The sequence below is a fragment of the Hippopotamus amphibius genome, chromosome 1, assembly GCF_030028045.1.
Source record: "Hippopotamus amphibius kiboko isolate mHipAmp2 chromosome 1, mHipAmp2.hap2, whole genome shotgun sequence".
Classification (NCBI taxonomy): domain Eukaryota; kingdom Metazoa; phylum Chordata; class Mammalia; order Artiodactyla; family Hippopotamidae; genus Hippopotamus; species Hippopotamus amphibius.
Window position 1 is genome coordinate 26885770 of NC_080186.1, and position 16314 is coordinate 26902083.

At 43.0% G+C, this 16314-nt stretch overlaps 1 protein-coding gene across 2 annotated transcripts in view; it reads right to left on the minus strand.

Annotated features, from left to right (window-relative positions):
- Positions 1–16314, minus strand: part of CSMD2 (CUB and Sushi multiple domains 2) — a 629134-nt gene that overhangs the window by 560307 nt on the left and 52513 nt on the right. For both annotated transcript variants that reach the window (XM_057744228.1, XM_057744218.1), the window contains exon 2: positions 4347–4563. In XM_057744228.1, coding sequence (XP_057600211.1) covers positions 4347–4563 — 217 coding nt within the window. The remainder of the gene's footprint in view (positions 1–4346; positions 4564–16314) is intronic.

A 16314-nucleotide genomic window follows, 5' to 3' on the forward strand; every position in this document is an offset into this window, starting at 1 on the left:
TCCTAAGAGCAGAAGGGCAGGGAAAGATGCGAGGAATGTTTATGGTGCACCAAGGGATCTGTAGCAGGTGGCTCATATACAGCAACCCTGTGTGGTGGGGCAGCGTCACCTCCATTTCATAGATGAGTCTCAAAGAAGCCAAATCTTGCACAAGTCATGGTGCAAATAAATGTAGAAGCCAGCCGGGTATAAATCTCAGCCTGTCACCACTGTACCCTCCTGTCTCACAGGAAAACATTGTGAGAGGAGATGACTTACCCATTCCACTAGATAAATGAAGAAAAACATCAGCACACAAAATACCCTGGGATGCTATGAGAACACACTTTCCTGGAGACTGGGATTCACGTCAGGCTGACCTGGCTTGTTCTCTGCTTCCAAGCCAGACACTGTGGAGTCATCCTCCACCCCTTCCTTTTTCATACTCCCTCTCTACAGTCCCTATAAACCCATCCTTTACTCCAAGGACCACACTTTCCCGTAACATCATACAACCCCACACCACCTCTCTTCCTTATTCTAGCTCAAGGTACCACCGTCTTTGCCCGGCCTGGCAGTCACCAGTCTGGCCCCCTACCCCAATGCATTTTCCACGCCGCAGCCAGACCATGCCAAAATCCTCTGCTTAAAGATCTTCATTAGAAGACAAACACCTACAGCCAACATCATACTTAATGGTGAAAGACTGAATATTTTCAGATCAAGAACAAGGTAAGGATGTCCACCCTTACCACTTCTGGTCAATATTGTATTGAATATAGAATATAGTCAATATTCTATCCAGTGCATTGAAGCATAAATAAATAAGTAAATAAATGGCATCCAGATTGGAAAGGAAGAACTAAAACTTTTTATTCACAGATTAAAAAAAAAAAAACTATAGAACTATTAATAAGGAGCTCAGCCAAGTCACGGGATACAAGATCAATATGCAAACATCAATTGTATTTCTACATACTAGCAACGAATCATCCAAAATAAAATATAATGAAAACTAATTCTATTCACGAGAGGAAATCAAAAAGAATAAAAATCTTAAGAGAGATTTCCAATGCAAGATAGAGAACCAGGAGAACATGCTAAACTCTTCTTCAACCTGACCTCCTAAGTCATCATGGAAAGAGTAAGAGGTATATAAAAAGAGAGACTATATATGTCCATGTGGAAAACTAGGAAAAAGAGACAGACACCTACATGCCACAAACACTAAGGAATTTCTACAAGATGCAGTGCTAAGAAAAAGGCTCACTAGACAGGATGTTGACAGAGAAATACAGCTTTAAATGTGTTCTCGAGAAGTAACTTTAACCACTAGTGGAATAAAAATCAGAGACGAGGCAAAGAAAACCTGTCCTTAAAGATGGAGAAATGGAAATAACAGTAAGGAAGCTTAAAAACAGAAAGTATTACATATTATACAAGAACGAATACATCAGTTATCACCAAAAAGTGTGAGTGAATTAAACTTTTCTGTTAAAGAATAAAAACTTTCATGAAAGATTTAAAAACAAAAATATAAGAGACACATATAAAACACTGACATGGAAATATTAAAAATAGAGGAATTGGCAAAGATGGGTGATAAATGCAAACCTAAAACAAAAGCGGTAATACTAGTAGCAAAGTAGAATTTAAGGCAAAAAAGGTGGATAAGTATAATTTTTACATTAGAAGAATTATAATTCGCTCCGAAGAGTGGATGTTTAAAAATACTGACATGCTGAAGACTATAACATCAAAATATATAAAGTAAAAACTTAGAAATAAAGGGAGAAATTGACAAAAGCAATTGTGAAAATGTGAAAACAATACATTGTTTATCCTTGACAAACATCACTTAGACCAAAAATAAGAAATTAGAAAAATTAAAGAAGAATTTGTTCACCCTTCCACCACAGAATATATGTTCTTTTCAAATACTCAGAATGTTTCCCAAAACGATCTTATACGGAGAGAAAAAAAGTCAACACATTCTCCAAAATAGAAATCACAATCGGAACATAATGCAGTACAACTAGATAATAACTTCTCAAGTATAAAAAATACTACTTGGAAATTTGGAGGGGAAAAAACCCTAGGGTCGAGGAAGGAACAAAACTGCAATTAGAGACTATTTCTAAAATAACAACTATCCATCAGAATTTATGGGATATGGTCAAAGTTGTACTTAGGGAAAAATGCTGCTTAATGTTTTTAATATCAAACAAGAAGTAATGAAACTAATTCAATTCATGAAAACAGCAAAAGAGCAACACCAGCCTAAGGTAAGTGCGAGAGAAGAATGAACAGAGATAAAAGCAGAAATCAATGTTAGGTAATAGGAAAGGAATAAAATTGATAGCCCTAGAGTTGGAAGCTTAAAAAGACCAATAAAACAGGCAAACTTCTGGCAAGACTAATTGAGTAAAAAGAAAGAAAACGCAAAGGTACAGGAGCAGATGCAAGAAAGTGGACGTGATCCCAGATAGTGTGGAGGTAGGAATGTTGTATGGGAAAACTGTACACAATTCTGAAATGAGCCAAAAGGAGCACATCAGGACAATGACAGGGATGAGGAGCCTGAGCAGGGATGACCTTGTGAAGGTACAAACCCCAGGAGCCTCCTCCTCAAACCTGCTGGTTGGCCAGAGTGGGCTGTGCCCTGGCTGGAAACACACCCAGGGACCTCCTGCCAGGACCACCTCCCTAGGTCCTGGAGACCCCCACCCTTCCCTGCCAGAGCCATCCCCACCTCTGGGGGGTCTTCACTCTCAGAGCCAAAGAACCCAAATGTATGAAAATAGAGTTTGACCACACGTGCATGGACCCTGCTTTAAGAGCAAAGAAAGCTGGAAGAACTTCAGGATGCAGAATTTGCCTCCAGCCATCTGCACCCCAACCAACCGCCCCACTGGCCTGATCTGACTTTCTGTCTTTCAACATTCCTTGAGGGTCTACGCGGGTGCCCCACAGATGGGGTCACCTGAGCTCAACATCTGATGGTGACCTCATCCAGTCTCCTGGTTTTAAGTACCAACCAGTCCCAGTCTCCCAATTTTATATCTCTAAGCCCTGATGTCCTTGAACTATAAACTCACATATTCAAGCCCAGGCCTGCCTCCCTCCCAATTAGCATGTAACCTCTGTGAAGACAGTGGCTTTGTTTTGCTCACTGCTGGGTCCCTAGCAACCCAGGCCAGTGTCTGGAACATAGTAGGTGCTCATGAAATATTTGTGGAATGAAGGAGTGAAGAGCACTCCAGTCCCTCCACGCAAGTTTCCCTGAACGCCTACTGTGTGCCAATCCCTGTGGAATGCCAAGGGCAGATGGACGAGCCTGGTCTTGTCTAAGAGGAATCACTAGTCAAGGGAGCCCCAGATGTGCGTCCCAGCTGCAGACATGGCAGCCTCACCTCTGCACTGCCCGGAGAGGGCAGGGAGCGAGCAAGAAGAGTGCTGGCGCAGACCTGGGAATGTTGTCTGTGCCTGTGCTCCAAGAGCATCTTAAACGAAGCCTTGAGGTTAAGGTTTTAGCAGGCAACCTCCCATTAATGCACTACCAAGTATCACCCCGGGCTCCCCAGGGCTCGGCTGGTAAGCCATCAACCCTTTGTCTCCCTGGGAGCCCAAAGCCTATCTGGCAGGACCAGCACGCGTCTTGCGATAGAGCACCGCAGGCCATCAGGTCAACAAAACCTGGACAGCTGTGACTCTGGGGCCTTGATCTTTGTTCCCCCAAAGTCTGCTCTTCCTGCAGAGGTGGTAGCCTCCTCCCTGTCTCCCTCCTTGATGTGAACTCTCCCCACGGGAGCCAGTTCAGGAGTACAGGAAAGCAGTCTCGTCCTCTCCATAGTTTTCTCCTCCATCAGCTGTGATGGGGTTTAAAAAAGTAGAAGCTTCCCTAAATTCTCAATTCTATACCTGCAGCCAAAGCCATGCAAATGTAAGGCAAAATCCAACAAAGTACTGATGGTTTTCAAGTAAGGGATGCAAGACATAGTTGCTACTAGCCTTTAGTTCATATCTGGGTCCAAGAGATATATTTCTGCGTGTGCAAAGAATATACATCAGCAGATATACACGCATACACACATACGTATCCAAAATCAGTTTCAATAGAAAGACTTAAATTGCTCTGTATGTTTTCTATCTAGTCTTCCCAATTGTCCTACTCATCGATCCTGCCTACTGGGAACTTTTAAGCAGGAGAAAGGAATCGGGAAATGCAAAGAAAGCAGAGGAGTTGAGGGCAGGCCTCATAAAAACAGAGGTCTTTGTTGATGACCATTCACCCTGCCTGGTTCTTCCTCTCAGCAAGCTTGGCTCAGGCCCAGCTGTTGGCCACAGGGAGGAGGAGGTAGTGGTACCTGGTTCGCAGGTTCTCTGGCTGGGGCGGCCCATCAAACACCGACAGGACGTCAAAGTCCTCCTCCAGGGCGAAGGACTGGAACACGAGCTGGATCCGGTGCTGGTCCTCCGCGGTGATGGTCCATGTGCAGTTGGCATAATTCGGGTAGCCATACGGGAACCCCGGGCTCTCAACGGTGCCATTGGGACCCTGCAGTTGGAATGTGCAGTTCTGGCCTGGGAGAGAGAAAGGGAGCAGTTCAGTACAGCCAGAAGAACTCCGAGAATCTCCCAGAGAGATGGGATAGTGTGTTAGAGGATCACGAACCCCCTTTTCCAAGTGCCTCCTCTGGACCAGCCCATGCTCGGCACAGAGGGAGGGAAAGTGGGTGACTGACACTGAGTGCCAGCTTGCTTATGCCATGTGCTGTCCACATGATAAAATGGGCATCGTTGTACTCAAGCCTTAGAACAACTCTGAGAGGAAGGAAATAAGGCTCAGAGGGTTTGAACTAAAAGGCCAGCAGACCAGGAGGAACTTCCTCTTTACAACATTGAATGCCAGACTGATGATTTCAAATCTCCTCCATTTTCCAAGGCCTCCTGACCCTCCAGTCCCCTCCTCTCAGCTCCTGCCCTTTCATCCCATCTCCATAGAAAATACAAGCCATCAGTGGGGATCCTGTCTTCCCAATTCCAATCCCATCCAGCGCACCCTACAGTCTTCCTTCCTCCTGCAGACCAACCAGCCCTCCTGCCATCCAAACACACTCCTTCCACGTGCCCTTTGGGTCCCATCCCTCCCGAGTCTTCAAGAACCTTATATATGTTTCTCTCTTACGTATGTTCCATGTGTTCAATCATTTCCTCGCCACTGGAATTTTCCTGCTTTATATGTGCTCAAGACTCTGTCATTAAGAAAACAACTCCCCACTCCACTCCTCTTTTCCCTCCAGCGGTCTCTCTCTTCCTCTTCACAGGCAAATTTTTAGAAAACACAATCTGCCTTTACTTTCTGCCTCCATTTCTTACTCTCAGCCCTGTCAGTCCTGCCTTCTGGTCCTGCTGATCCACCCAAAGGTCTAAGGTCACCGGTGAGTCCAGTGGATATTGTTCAGTCCTCATTTTAACAAACCTTTCTCTCAGTTGCCTCTAAAACGGTTGCCTTCCTTCTGGAATCACCCCTCCCACGCCACAGCATCTCAGACTGCACTGCTCGTGAGCACTGCCTGGGGGCCTGGCTGAATGTCGATTCTGATGGACAGCACCTGGGAGGGGCCAGAGAGTCTGTTCGTCTACCTGACGCCCTGCAGATGCAATGACACTGAGCAGCGTGGTCCCCGGCTTCCTCCCACAGCACTCACTCTCCATCTTTCCTCCCACTGCTCCTTCTCTGGCCCCTTTCCAGGCTCAGTGTTGGGGCCTCTCCTCCCTTCTGTCTGGTCGAGAGGACCTCCCCACTTGTGCACTGATGACTCACAACCACAGTCCAGGTCAGACCTCCCTCTGAGCTCCAGACCTGACATCTCCTTTGGGATGTTCAGGCTCGTACTGTCCTCGCCCACCCTTTCCTGACACTTTCCTCTCATTCACAACCCCATGGACAACTGATCACCCTGTCTGTATCTCCACTTCCCTTGACCCCACAGCATCTCTCCCCTAGACTGCCATAATAACCACCTCCTAACTGGTCAACCATGTTTACCCTGGTCCTTGCCAACACTACAGCTGCGGGTGTCCTTTCAAAATAGAAATTGGATCAGGTCATCTCCTCTTCCCCCCACCGACAGTGCATCTTCCCATAGCTCATTGCTGCTCTTCAGTGAGGAAAAATCACTTGTAGACCTATGAGGGTCTCTGCGTGGTCTGGCCCTTAATAACCTCTTAGCCTTGTGTTCACTAGCTTTCCAGCCAAACCCCACCCTTCTAAAGCACTTGAATAGACATTTCTCCAAAGAAGATATACGAAAGGCCAACAGGTATATGAAAAGATGCTCAACACCACTAGTCATTAGGGAAATGCAAATTAAAACCACAATGAGATATCACCTCATACCTGTTAGAATGGCCATCACCAAAAAATGCTAGATAGGGATATAAAGAAAAGGGAACCCTTGTGCACTGTTGGTGGGATTGCAAATTCATATAGCTACTATGGAAAACAGTATAGAGGTTCCTCAAAAAATTAAAAATAGAGCTACCACATGATCCAGCAATTCCACTTCTGGGAGTATATCCAAATGTAACAAAAACACTAAATCAAAAAGCTACCTGCACCTCCATGTTCGTAGAAGCATTATTTACAATAAGCAAGACATGGAAACAACCTAAGTGTCCATCGATGGGTGAATGTAAATTAGTTGTGAGACACACACACACACACACACACACACACACACACATACACATACTGGACTATTATTCAACTGTATAAAACAAGGAAATTCTACCATTTGCAACAACATGAATGGATCTTGAAGGTATTATGCTAAGTAAAATGTCAGACAGAAAAAGACAAATCGCATACTATATGATCTCACTTAAATGTGGAATCTAACCAAACAAACAAAAAAACTCCAAACAACAACAACAAAAACTCATAGAAAAAGAGATCAGGCTTGTGGTAACCAGAAGTGTGGGATGGGGAAAGGGGAATTGGAGGAAGGTGGTCAAAAGGTATAAACTTCCACTTGTAAAATAAATAAGTACTAGGGATATAACACATAAGATGATGGCTATAGCTAACACTGCTGTATGATATGCAGGAAAGTTAAGTGAGTAGATCCTAAGGGTTCTCATCACAAGGAGAAAATTTTTCCTTTATTTGTTTCTTATTTCTTTTCTTTTTATTGTATCTATATGAGAAAATGGAGGTTAGCTGAACCTATGGTGGTCATCATTTCACAATATACGTAAATCGAACCATCATGCTGTATGCCAAACCCTAACCCTAACCCTAACCCTAACCGATGGGTGGTATATGGTGATACATGTCAATTATTTCTCAATAAATCTGGCAGAAAAATAAAAAACACGCTGACCTTCTCAGTCCTTTGTGCTGGCTACACTCTCACAGCCACAGGATCTTAGCATATGCTGTTCTCTCTTCCCAGAATACCCATCCCTTCTTGGCATATTTATCTTTCAGATCTCAGTCAAGTGTCTCTCCTTGACTAGCTCAAACCCCTTATTATATGCTCGCATGACACCGTCACCTCTCCTTGGGAGTACTTATCACAGAAACAAATGTCCGTGCTTCCATGTGATTAATTCATAAGCATCTGTCTTCCTGCCAGGCTGTAAGCTCCATGAGAAGACAGACCATACTCGAGTTTTCCCATCTTTGAATCCATACCCCAAGCTCAGTACCAGACACACGGTGAACTCTCAATAACTTACTATAGTGCTTGTATTTAGCGAGTGTTCGGTTAGACACTCTTCTAAGAACTTTATATATATTAACTTGTTTAATCTTCACAACAGCCCTAGAAGGTAGATACTATTCATATCACCTCCATTTTACAGATGAAGAATGAAAGCAAAGAGAAATTAAGGAAGGGGGCTCAAGTCACCCCATTACTCAGAGATGGGACTCAAACGTAAGCCCTCCTCTTCAGAGCCACCTTCTTGGGATGTCCCTGGTGGTCCAGTGGTTAAGACTCCGTGCTTCCAATGCAGATCTACCTTCTCTAATATGATGCTGATAAATTGACTCAACACTAAGTTTTTTAAACCCCCTTTTAGGGATTAACTGATGAAGGACAGTTAATCTCTAAAATGACTTTAATATTGAAAAATCTCTTTTAACACAAAAGGAGGATAACACAATGTATCCCATTTAAAGAGGGAAAAAAGCTAAGGTCTTCTGAATAAATGCTAAATGGGCATTTAATAAAATTAGACATAACCCTGATTAAATAAGCACTTGGAAGTAGGAGAAAGAATATTTCCTTAACATGATAGAGCATCCATTTTAAAACAATAACCTACATCCTACTTACAGTGAAACACCTGATTAAGATCGGGAATGAGATAGAAATGCTACTGTCACCTCTGAGATTTCACGCCTTATTGGAAAAGCTAATCCATGCGATGCAAGAAAAAGAAATGAGAAGGAGCAAGCAGAAATATGGTTTGCAGATGATATATTAATATGCCCAGAAGACCCAGGAGAATCAATTAGAAAGCTATTAGAACTAATATACAATTTCAGTAAAGTAGCCAAACACAAAATAAGTATACAAAATCAAAGACATTTCCATATGCCAGTGACAGATAAACACATCAAGAAAAAAGGTCTTATTTACGATAATTACAAAATGCATATACTAAGTGGAAATAAACTTAATAAGAAATGGGCAGCCACTGTATAGAAATAACTTTTTAGAGAAGGATAAAAAAGTTTGAAAAATTGGAGAGACATATGTCATCTTGAGTGGAAGACTAACTTCTAAAAGGTTAATTTGGAATATTAACCTTTTGAAAAGTTATTGAAAAGTTAATTTGTAAGCTTAATGCAATTCTGATCAAAAGCCCAATGACCTGTTTTAAATTTAGTAAAAGGACACCGAAGTTTAACTGGAAGAAATAGTCGCAGACAATGGATATTTTTTGAAAAGGTAGAACCTGTAGTATTCTCATTCTACAAGATACTAACAGAATCACCAAATGATGCTTATGAAAATAGCATGGAGGTGGCCCAAGACTGGACAGGCAGAACATGAAACAGTATTTTAGCAACAGTCTTAAATAGACATAAAAACTGAAATATGTATAAGACAGCATTAAAAATCAATGACAAAAGAAAAACATTTTGCAAGGTCAACTAATTAACTGCTTGAGGAAAGAATTATCTCTTCAATTCACGCCACATACTAAAATAAGTTTTTTTAAAAAGTCAGAAAGCAATTAGAAGAAAATATACACAAATTTTCTGAATGTAAAAGCTGTGTAAGATACTACAAGATTGATAGTTTATACAAAAAGTATGTGTAGGTCAAAAATAGAAACAAAAGCAAAAGGCACACAAAAAAGGTAGAAAAGCAATATATTTAATACAGACTATTAATTAATTTCCTACTATTATTAACCAGTAGGAAAACAAGAAGTGTTATGATTGAAAAGCCGGACAAGGTCTTGAATAAGTTAGCTCACAAAGGAAGACCTAAGTGGCCCAGAAACCAGAAAAATATTCAACTACAATAAGAATGAAATAAAGCTCCTATCTCCACAACTTTCAAAGGAGGCCCCTGGTTCCCATTCCTGAACTACACTTCACTGGCACCAGCACTAGATCTACTCGGTTCATGTCTCTAAAACACATCTGGTGATGCCATTGCACCATGTCGTACATTCATTCACATTCACTCCCCTAGGTTAGACCCTGTGATGGGCCATGGGGCCTGGATTATAGACCAGACATAAGTAAATACTTCCACGTGGCAGTACCGTGCTACAAGGGTACACAGGATGATCTTGGAGTATAGACCCCACAGGGGTCGCACTTTGAGGACCACCTTCATTTGTGTCCTAGTCAACCATTGATACCAACATTCACCACCACTCCCAGTATCCCAACTGCTGTGTGGGTCTGCAGTTTCTGATTCAGGACCTCAGTATGAACAGCATCTCCTGCTGAGGAGAAAGAAATCAGGGGGGCTCAGAATAGAGCCCCTGGGAACACTTTCCAGGTATGGGGACAAGAAAGGTGACAGAGTAGGAGGCAGGGAGGCAGGCAGAATGGTGGAGGAGAACCAGAGGGCAGTTCCATACAGGAGAAGGTGACTCAGTGCATTGAGCACCACAGAGAGGCTAAGGTGAGGGTCTGGGAGGAGGTCACTTGGTTTGATGTCTAAATGGTCCCTCTGGAAGTAAGGATGCTGAGAGTGGGAGCTCTGTCCTGCTTCCTGCTGCATCCCCAGTGGTTTGATGTCTAAGTGGTCCCTCTGGAAGTAAGGATGCTGAGAGTGGGAGCTCTGTCCTGGTTCCTGCTGCATCCACAGTCCTAGAATTCAATAAGTAATTGTAGAATGGATACATGCAAAGACAGCAAAGACAGGTGGCAGGTGACACGGTGGACAGAGGCCAGATTGTGATAAGTAAAGGTAAGACTGGCTGGTGAGAAGGTAGAGGCCATTATATATATATATTTTAATATAAATTTTTATTTATTTACTTATTTATTGGCTGTGTTGGGTCTTCGTTGCTGCGTTCGGGCTTTCTCTAGTTGTGGTGAGCAGGAGCTACTCTTCATTGCAATGTTTGGGCTTCTCATTGCTGTGGCTTCTCTTGTTGCAAAGCACGGGCTCTAGGCACGCCGACTTCAGTAGTTGCAGCATGTGGGATCGGTAGTTGTGGCTCACGGGCTCTAGAGTGCAGGCTCAGGAGTTGTGGTGCACGGACTTAGTTGTTTCGAGGCATGTGGGAATCTTCCTGGACCAGGGATGGAACCCGTGTCCCCTGCATTGGCAGGTGGATTCTTAACCACTGTGCTACCAGGGAAGTCCTGGTCATTATATTTTATAATGTATATATTTTCCTCATTGTAAAAAATTTGGAAAATATAGGCAAGAATTTAAAAAGAGGAAACATTACAATCTCTCCCTCTCAGAAGCAACTGATGTTAATATTTTTTTCCTAGACTTTTCCATGCATATTTCACATTGCTGAGATAATACTGTATATATAATTTTGTGGGCTCTTCTTTAGGTAAATTATTCTCCAGGCTTAAGTTACAGAAGGCAATATCACTTGTAACATGCATGGCTATGCATACGTGCAACACAAAGATGTATGAGGACAAATGGGTCCCCAATCTCTCTCCCTTCCACCCACTCCAAAGCTACCAAAGTTAACAGGCAGGTAACTCTCTCCTCTCCAACCTTCTCGCCTCTCATGCAAACAAATAGACACATCCTGGTGGAATTTTTATTATTTTGTTTTAAAAATGAAATTCTAGTTGCGCTTATTTCTCTGCAACCTGCTTTCTCATTTAACAATACATTGGGGACACCTTCCAGGTCAGTAGATCCATATCTAACTGATTTTTTATATAAATGTGTAATATTCCACGGCCTGGATGTATCTCGATGTATTCAACCACTCCCCTGCTGATGGCCATTCAGGTCATTTCTCAGCTTTCTTTTGCAACAATTCAGTAAACATTATCACATGAGCTTTTCCCCCAAGATATTGAATCTGTTCATAAACAGCATTTTAAATGGATGTGCCGCATTCCAGTGTATGGTTATGCTAGCATTTACTCCACCATTCTCTTATTGTCAAACATTTAAATTTTTTTCTGGATATTTTTCCGTTATAAATAAGACCTGGCCTCTTAGGGAGGTCTGGTGACAGCATGCTGCTCAGTGTGGTGGAAAATGCTTTTCCATGGCTGGAGTCCCAGACCGAATGTTCACTTAGGTGGTAACTGCGTCCAGCTTTGGTTTCTGGAGGGGTACTGTCCTTAGGAGGCTGGCTGACCTCTGTGACAGGCACTGTTGGAGATGGTTAGACAGGGCTGGAAGCCGGATTCGTTTGGAAGTCTCCCTGGAATCAAACATTGGTTAGTGAGTTGAGAAGGTTATAACCAGAGAGACCACTCCAGATTGAAACGGTAGTAGAGTTGGAGGCCATGCCAGAAGGGCTCAATGTCCTTTAATGTCCTTTCATGCCTGAAAATGCTGAATTTCATCCAAGAAAAGGGCTACCTGTTCTTCACTTCTGGCGACCGGCCCTGGAGACAGGCCCACTGGTATGGACTTTTCTTTCTTTCTTTTTTTTTTTTAAAGATTTATTTTATTATTTATTTATTTATTTATGGCTGCATTGGGTCTTCTTTGCCACACACAGGCTTTCTCTAGTTATGGTGAGCAGAGGCTAACTCTTCGTTGCGGTGCACGGGCTTCTCATTGTGGTGGCTTCTCTTATTGTGAAACACGGGCTCTAGGCGCACGGGCTTCAGTAGTTGCAGCATGTGGGCTCAGTAGTTGTGGCTCACAGGCTCTAGAGCGCAGGCTCAGTAGTAGTGGTGCACAGGCTTAGTTGCTTCGTGGCATATGGGATCTTCCCAGACCAGGGATCGAACCCGTGTCCCCTGCATTGGCAGGCAGATTCTTAACCACTGCACCATCAGGGAAGCCCGTGGACTTTCATCCAAGGACACCATGCTTCTTTATCCCAGCACCCAGGATGGGTTGCCTTCTCCCTCCCATGCCTCTCTCTAGTCAACACAGCTTCCAAACTTGGCCAAGACCTGTTCGGGCTCAAGAAGAATTCTGGAGAACCGGTTTTCAGGTTGTTGTTCCGCATTTGTTTTTGGATGATTTCCCTAGGACAGACTTCCAAAAGCGCAGGTTCCTGGGTCAAAGGGTAGGAGTATTTCTGATGCTTTGGATCTGGATCCCCAAATACTTTCGAGAAAGTGTGCACCAGTTACGTTCTTAACAGCCATGTCTAGGAATCCCTATCTCAGTACATCTTTATCAACATTGCATATTATCTTATTAAGTTTTTGCCTACTTGATAGATACCCCAAAATGCTCTTTTTCTATTTAGCATCTATCTCCTTATGATTCAGATCAACATCTTTTCAACTTTTCTCAATAACTTTAATTCCTCCCTTGAGGAACTATCTGATGAAATTCTGGGCTCATTTTCCATCGTGGTGTTTATTTTTTCTTATCGATTTACATATTTATATCGTCCATCCATCACGTGTGATACATAGACATTTGTAGTCTTTTTGGCCTTTTAATTTTATGATGTTTAACATACAAAGGTACCTAAATTTTATGTTCTTAAATATTACATGAGTTCTTAGTATTTTTCTTATTAATTTGTGCTAACTCTTTAGAGAATCAGGATTTCACCCTTTTGTCATATTTGTTGCAAATATTGTTTTCTACCTGTCATGCAAATATTGTTTTTGTTTCATTTCGATTTTTCACATAGAATAAAATGTTTGGTTTTCACAGGCAGTCACCTTTACCTGTCTTTTTCTTTGTAATATTTTTTTTTCCTTTATTGACGTTTAGAAAGATTTCTCTCTGGCTCCTCATCCTACTCAACACAACAGCCAAAGTCCTTGCCACAGCTCAAACGCCCTACCTGAAGTGACACCTCACTGCCCCTTGGCCTTCTCTCCTGTCTCTCATCCCTTTATCCCTGTGATTGGCCATGATGCTGAAGCTCATCTCATGCCCACCTAGCGGCCCTGCACTTGCTTGACCTCAGCCCAGAAAGCTCTTCACCGAGAGCTGTGTGATCCACTCCCTCACTTCCTGCAGCCTGAGTCAAGTATCACCTCCTCAGACCCCACCCTAAATAAAAGCCAGGCCTCCCTTCTCTCAAGCCAGTGCTCCAGGTTCCTGCTTTATGTTTTCCACAGCACGGAGCATCCTCTGACATCCATCTTCCTGTTTATTTTCAGTCCTCCCACCCTGATGGAACGCCATCTGCATGAGAGCTGGGGAGCTATTTTGTCCCTACTGTCTCTCCAGCTCCCAGACCTGTACACAGCAGATGCTCACAGAAGAGCTGTCGGTTGAATGAATGATTCACGCATATTAATTGCCCACCCAGCTCTCTGTGCTTGGAATGCTCTCTCTCTAGTTCCCTCACCCAGCTGACTCCAAGCACCTTAGGACTCGGTACCTCCTCCTGGAAGCCCTCTTGGAATGCTCGAGATAATGGCAAGTATTCTTCCTTTGCTTGCGCATCCTTACTGAATGAATTAGTGAACTAATGAATATCACTGCCTTCACCAATGGTGATATAATGATATGTTTATGTGGCTTCTCCAGCCATAGACTCCTTGAGATTTTATTCATATTTTTTAATTGTAGTCTTTTTCGTTTTTTTTTTAACAGTATTTTATTTTATTTTTTATTTTACTTTATTTATTTGGTTGCACCAGGTCTTAGTTGCAGCAGGTGGTTTCCTTAGTTGAGGCTTGTGGGCTTTTTAGTTGCGGCTCACCTGCTTCTTAGTTGTGGCATGCATGTGGGATCTAGTTCCCTGACCAGGGATTGAACCTGGGCCCCGCGCACTGGGACCACAGAGTCTTAACCACTGTGCACCAGGGAAGTCCCATTTATTCATATTTTTATCTCTAGCACCTAACTCAATACTTGCCCATAGTAGTCACTCCATAGATATTTTTGGAATGAATGGATGAGTGAAATGAATTAATCTTTTTTATAATACCCAGACAATACCTACCAACCTACCATTTGTGTATGTATGGCGTATTCTGAAGGTGGCATCGTGAAAAGGTTAAAAGCTTGGGTTTTGGAAACAAAAAGCCTTGGGTTTAAATTTCAGTTTTGCCACTTAATACTTTGTGGGCAATTTAAGTAAACTCTTTAAACTCTCATTTCAACATCTTTAAAATTAACACCCACTTCTAGGATGGTTGTACAGATTAATGTGATAATATCTGCTAAATTGCTAAATATTCAGTATAGTACCTGACACACTATAAGTAATCAATAAATACCAGCTGATCTTTCAATAAAGGTTTGTACTTTTCTTTATGTAGGTCTCAGTCACATCTTGTTAAGGTTATTCCTAGACATTTTATGCACTTTTTCTTGCTCTAGTGAATGACACTTTTCCCATTATATTTTTTTCTAGCTGGTTATTACTGATATACAGAAACTCTATTGATTTTTATATATTCATCTGGCATCCAACTGGGTTTCTGAACTCATTAATTTTAAAGATTTCTCAGTTGATTCCCTTGGGTGTTTTAGGTATACAATCATGTTGTCTACAAATAATGATAATTTTGAGGAGATAACTCTTTTGAGAAGTTTGGCAGGAAAATGCAATCCAATTCTGCAAATATTTATTGACTGATAAGGTCAATTTTGGACAAATTTAGCTGGAGAAGCCAGTGGGACATCCAGACAGAGATGGCCAGAAGGCAATTAGGGCCGTAGACTGGAATTTGGGAGTGCAGTCTGGGCTGGAGAGATGGATTTGTGGAAGCCATGCAATTAATGAGCCTGCCCTAAGAGGAAACACAGAGGAGCGTGGTAGATGCCGGGTAAGTCACGCCCACTGAAGACACCTCACCTACACACGGGTAGCCACCTGTACATCTCACATCTACGATGGGACTCTGGTCCACCTCTATGCCTGCCTCCTGCAGGGGCACCATGTCTGGACAGATGGGATAAGCAGGGGCCAAACAGTCTCTTTCTCCTCTGCAATCACCCTTTGGTTGTGAACCAGATGCCAGGGTCAGAGAGATGCTGGCACTGGGCCTCATCTTAGCCCCACTCCCGGGCACATTACACTTGTCACACCAAATAGCTCATCACCTACGAACACCCCAGGATCCTTCAGGCCTGTACAATGCATGGCCCATTGCCTGGAATGCCTTTCCCCTACCTTCTCGACCTAGCAAACCTTATTCACTCTTCCAGATTCAGTTCATACACCACCTCCTCTGAGAAACCTCCCCTGCTTTCCTGGGCAGTTACTAAGTTTGCTCTCTCGTTTTTTTTTGTCTGTTTGTTTTGGCCAGGACCTTAATCTCCTGGCCAGGGATCGAACCCGAGCCCCCTGCAATGGAAGCGCGAAGTCTTAACCACTAGACCACCAGGGAAGTCCCTAAGTTCTCTCTCTCTCTCTCTCTCACTGCAACAGCCATCCATCAAATTCCATGCCTCTTCGCTCCCAATCTATCCTTTTCTAAAAAACAAAACAAAATTGGCCTACCACTCTTGTTTAAAATCCTTCAATGGCTCCTCTTGGAAAAATCCACAACCCTATGCACAAGACACCACCCCCCCCACCCTGAGCCGTCCCCTGCCCGTCTCCCAGGCTTCGATTCTTGCCACTCGTCCCCTTAAGTGACACTCCAGCGAAAGCCAGGCTCTCTCTGGTTCCTTTGATGCTCTGTGCTCTTTTGCCCCCTCTGTCTTCAAACTGGCTGCTCCCTCTAATTGAAGCATCCTTTCCTCACCCTATCCTTTCCTC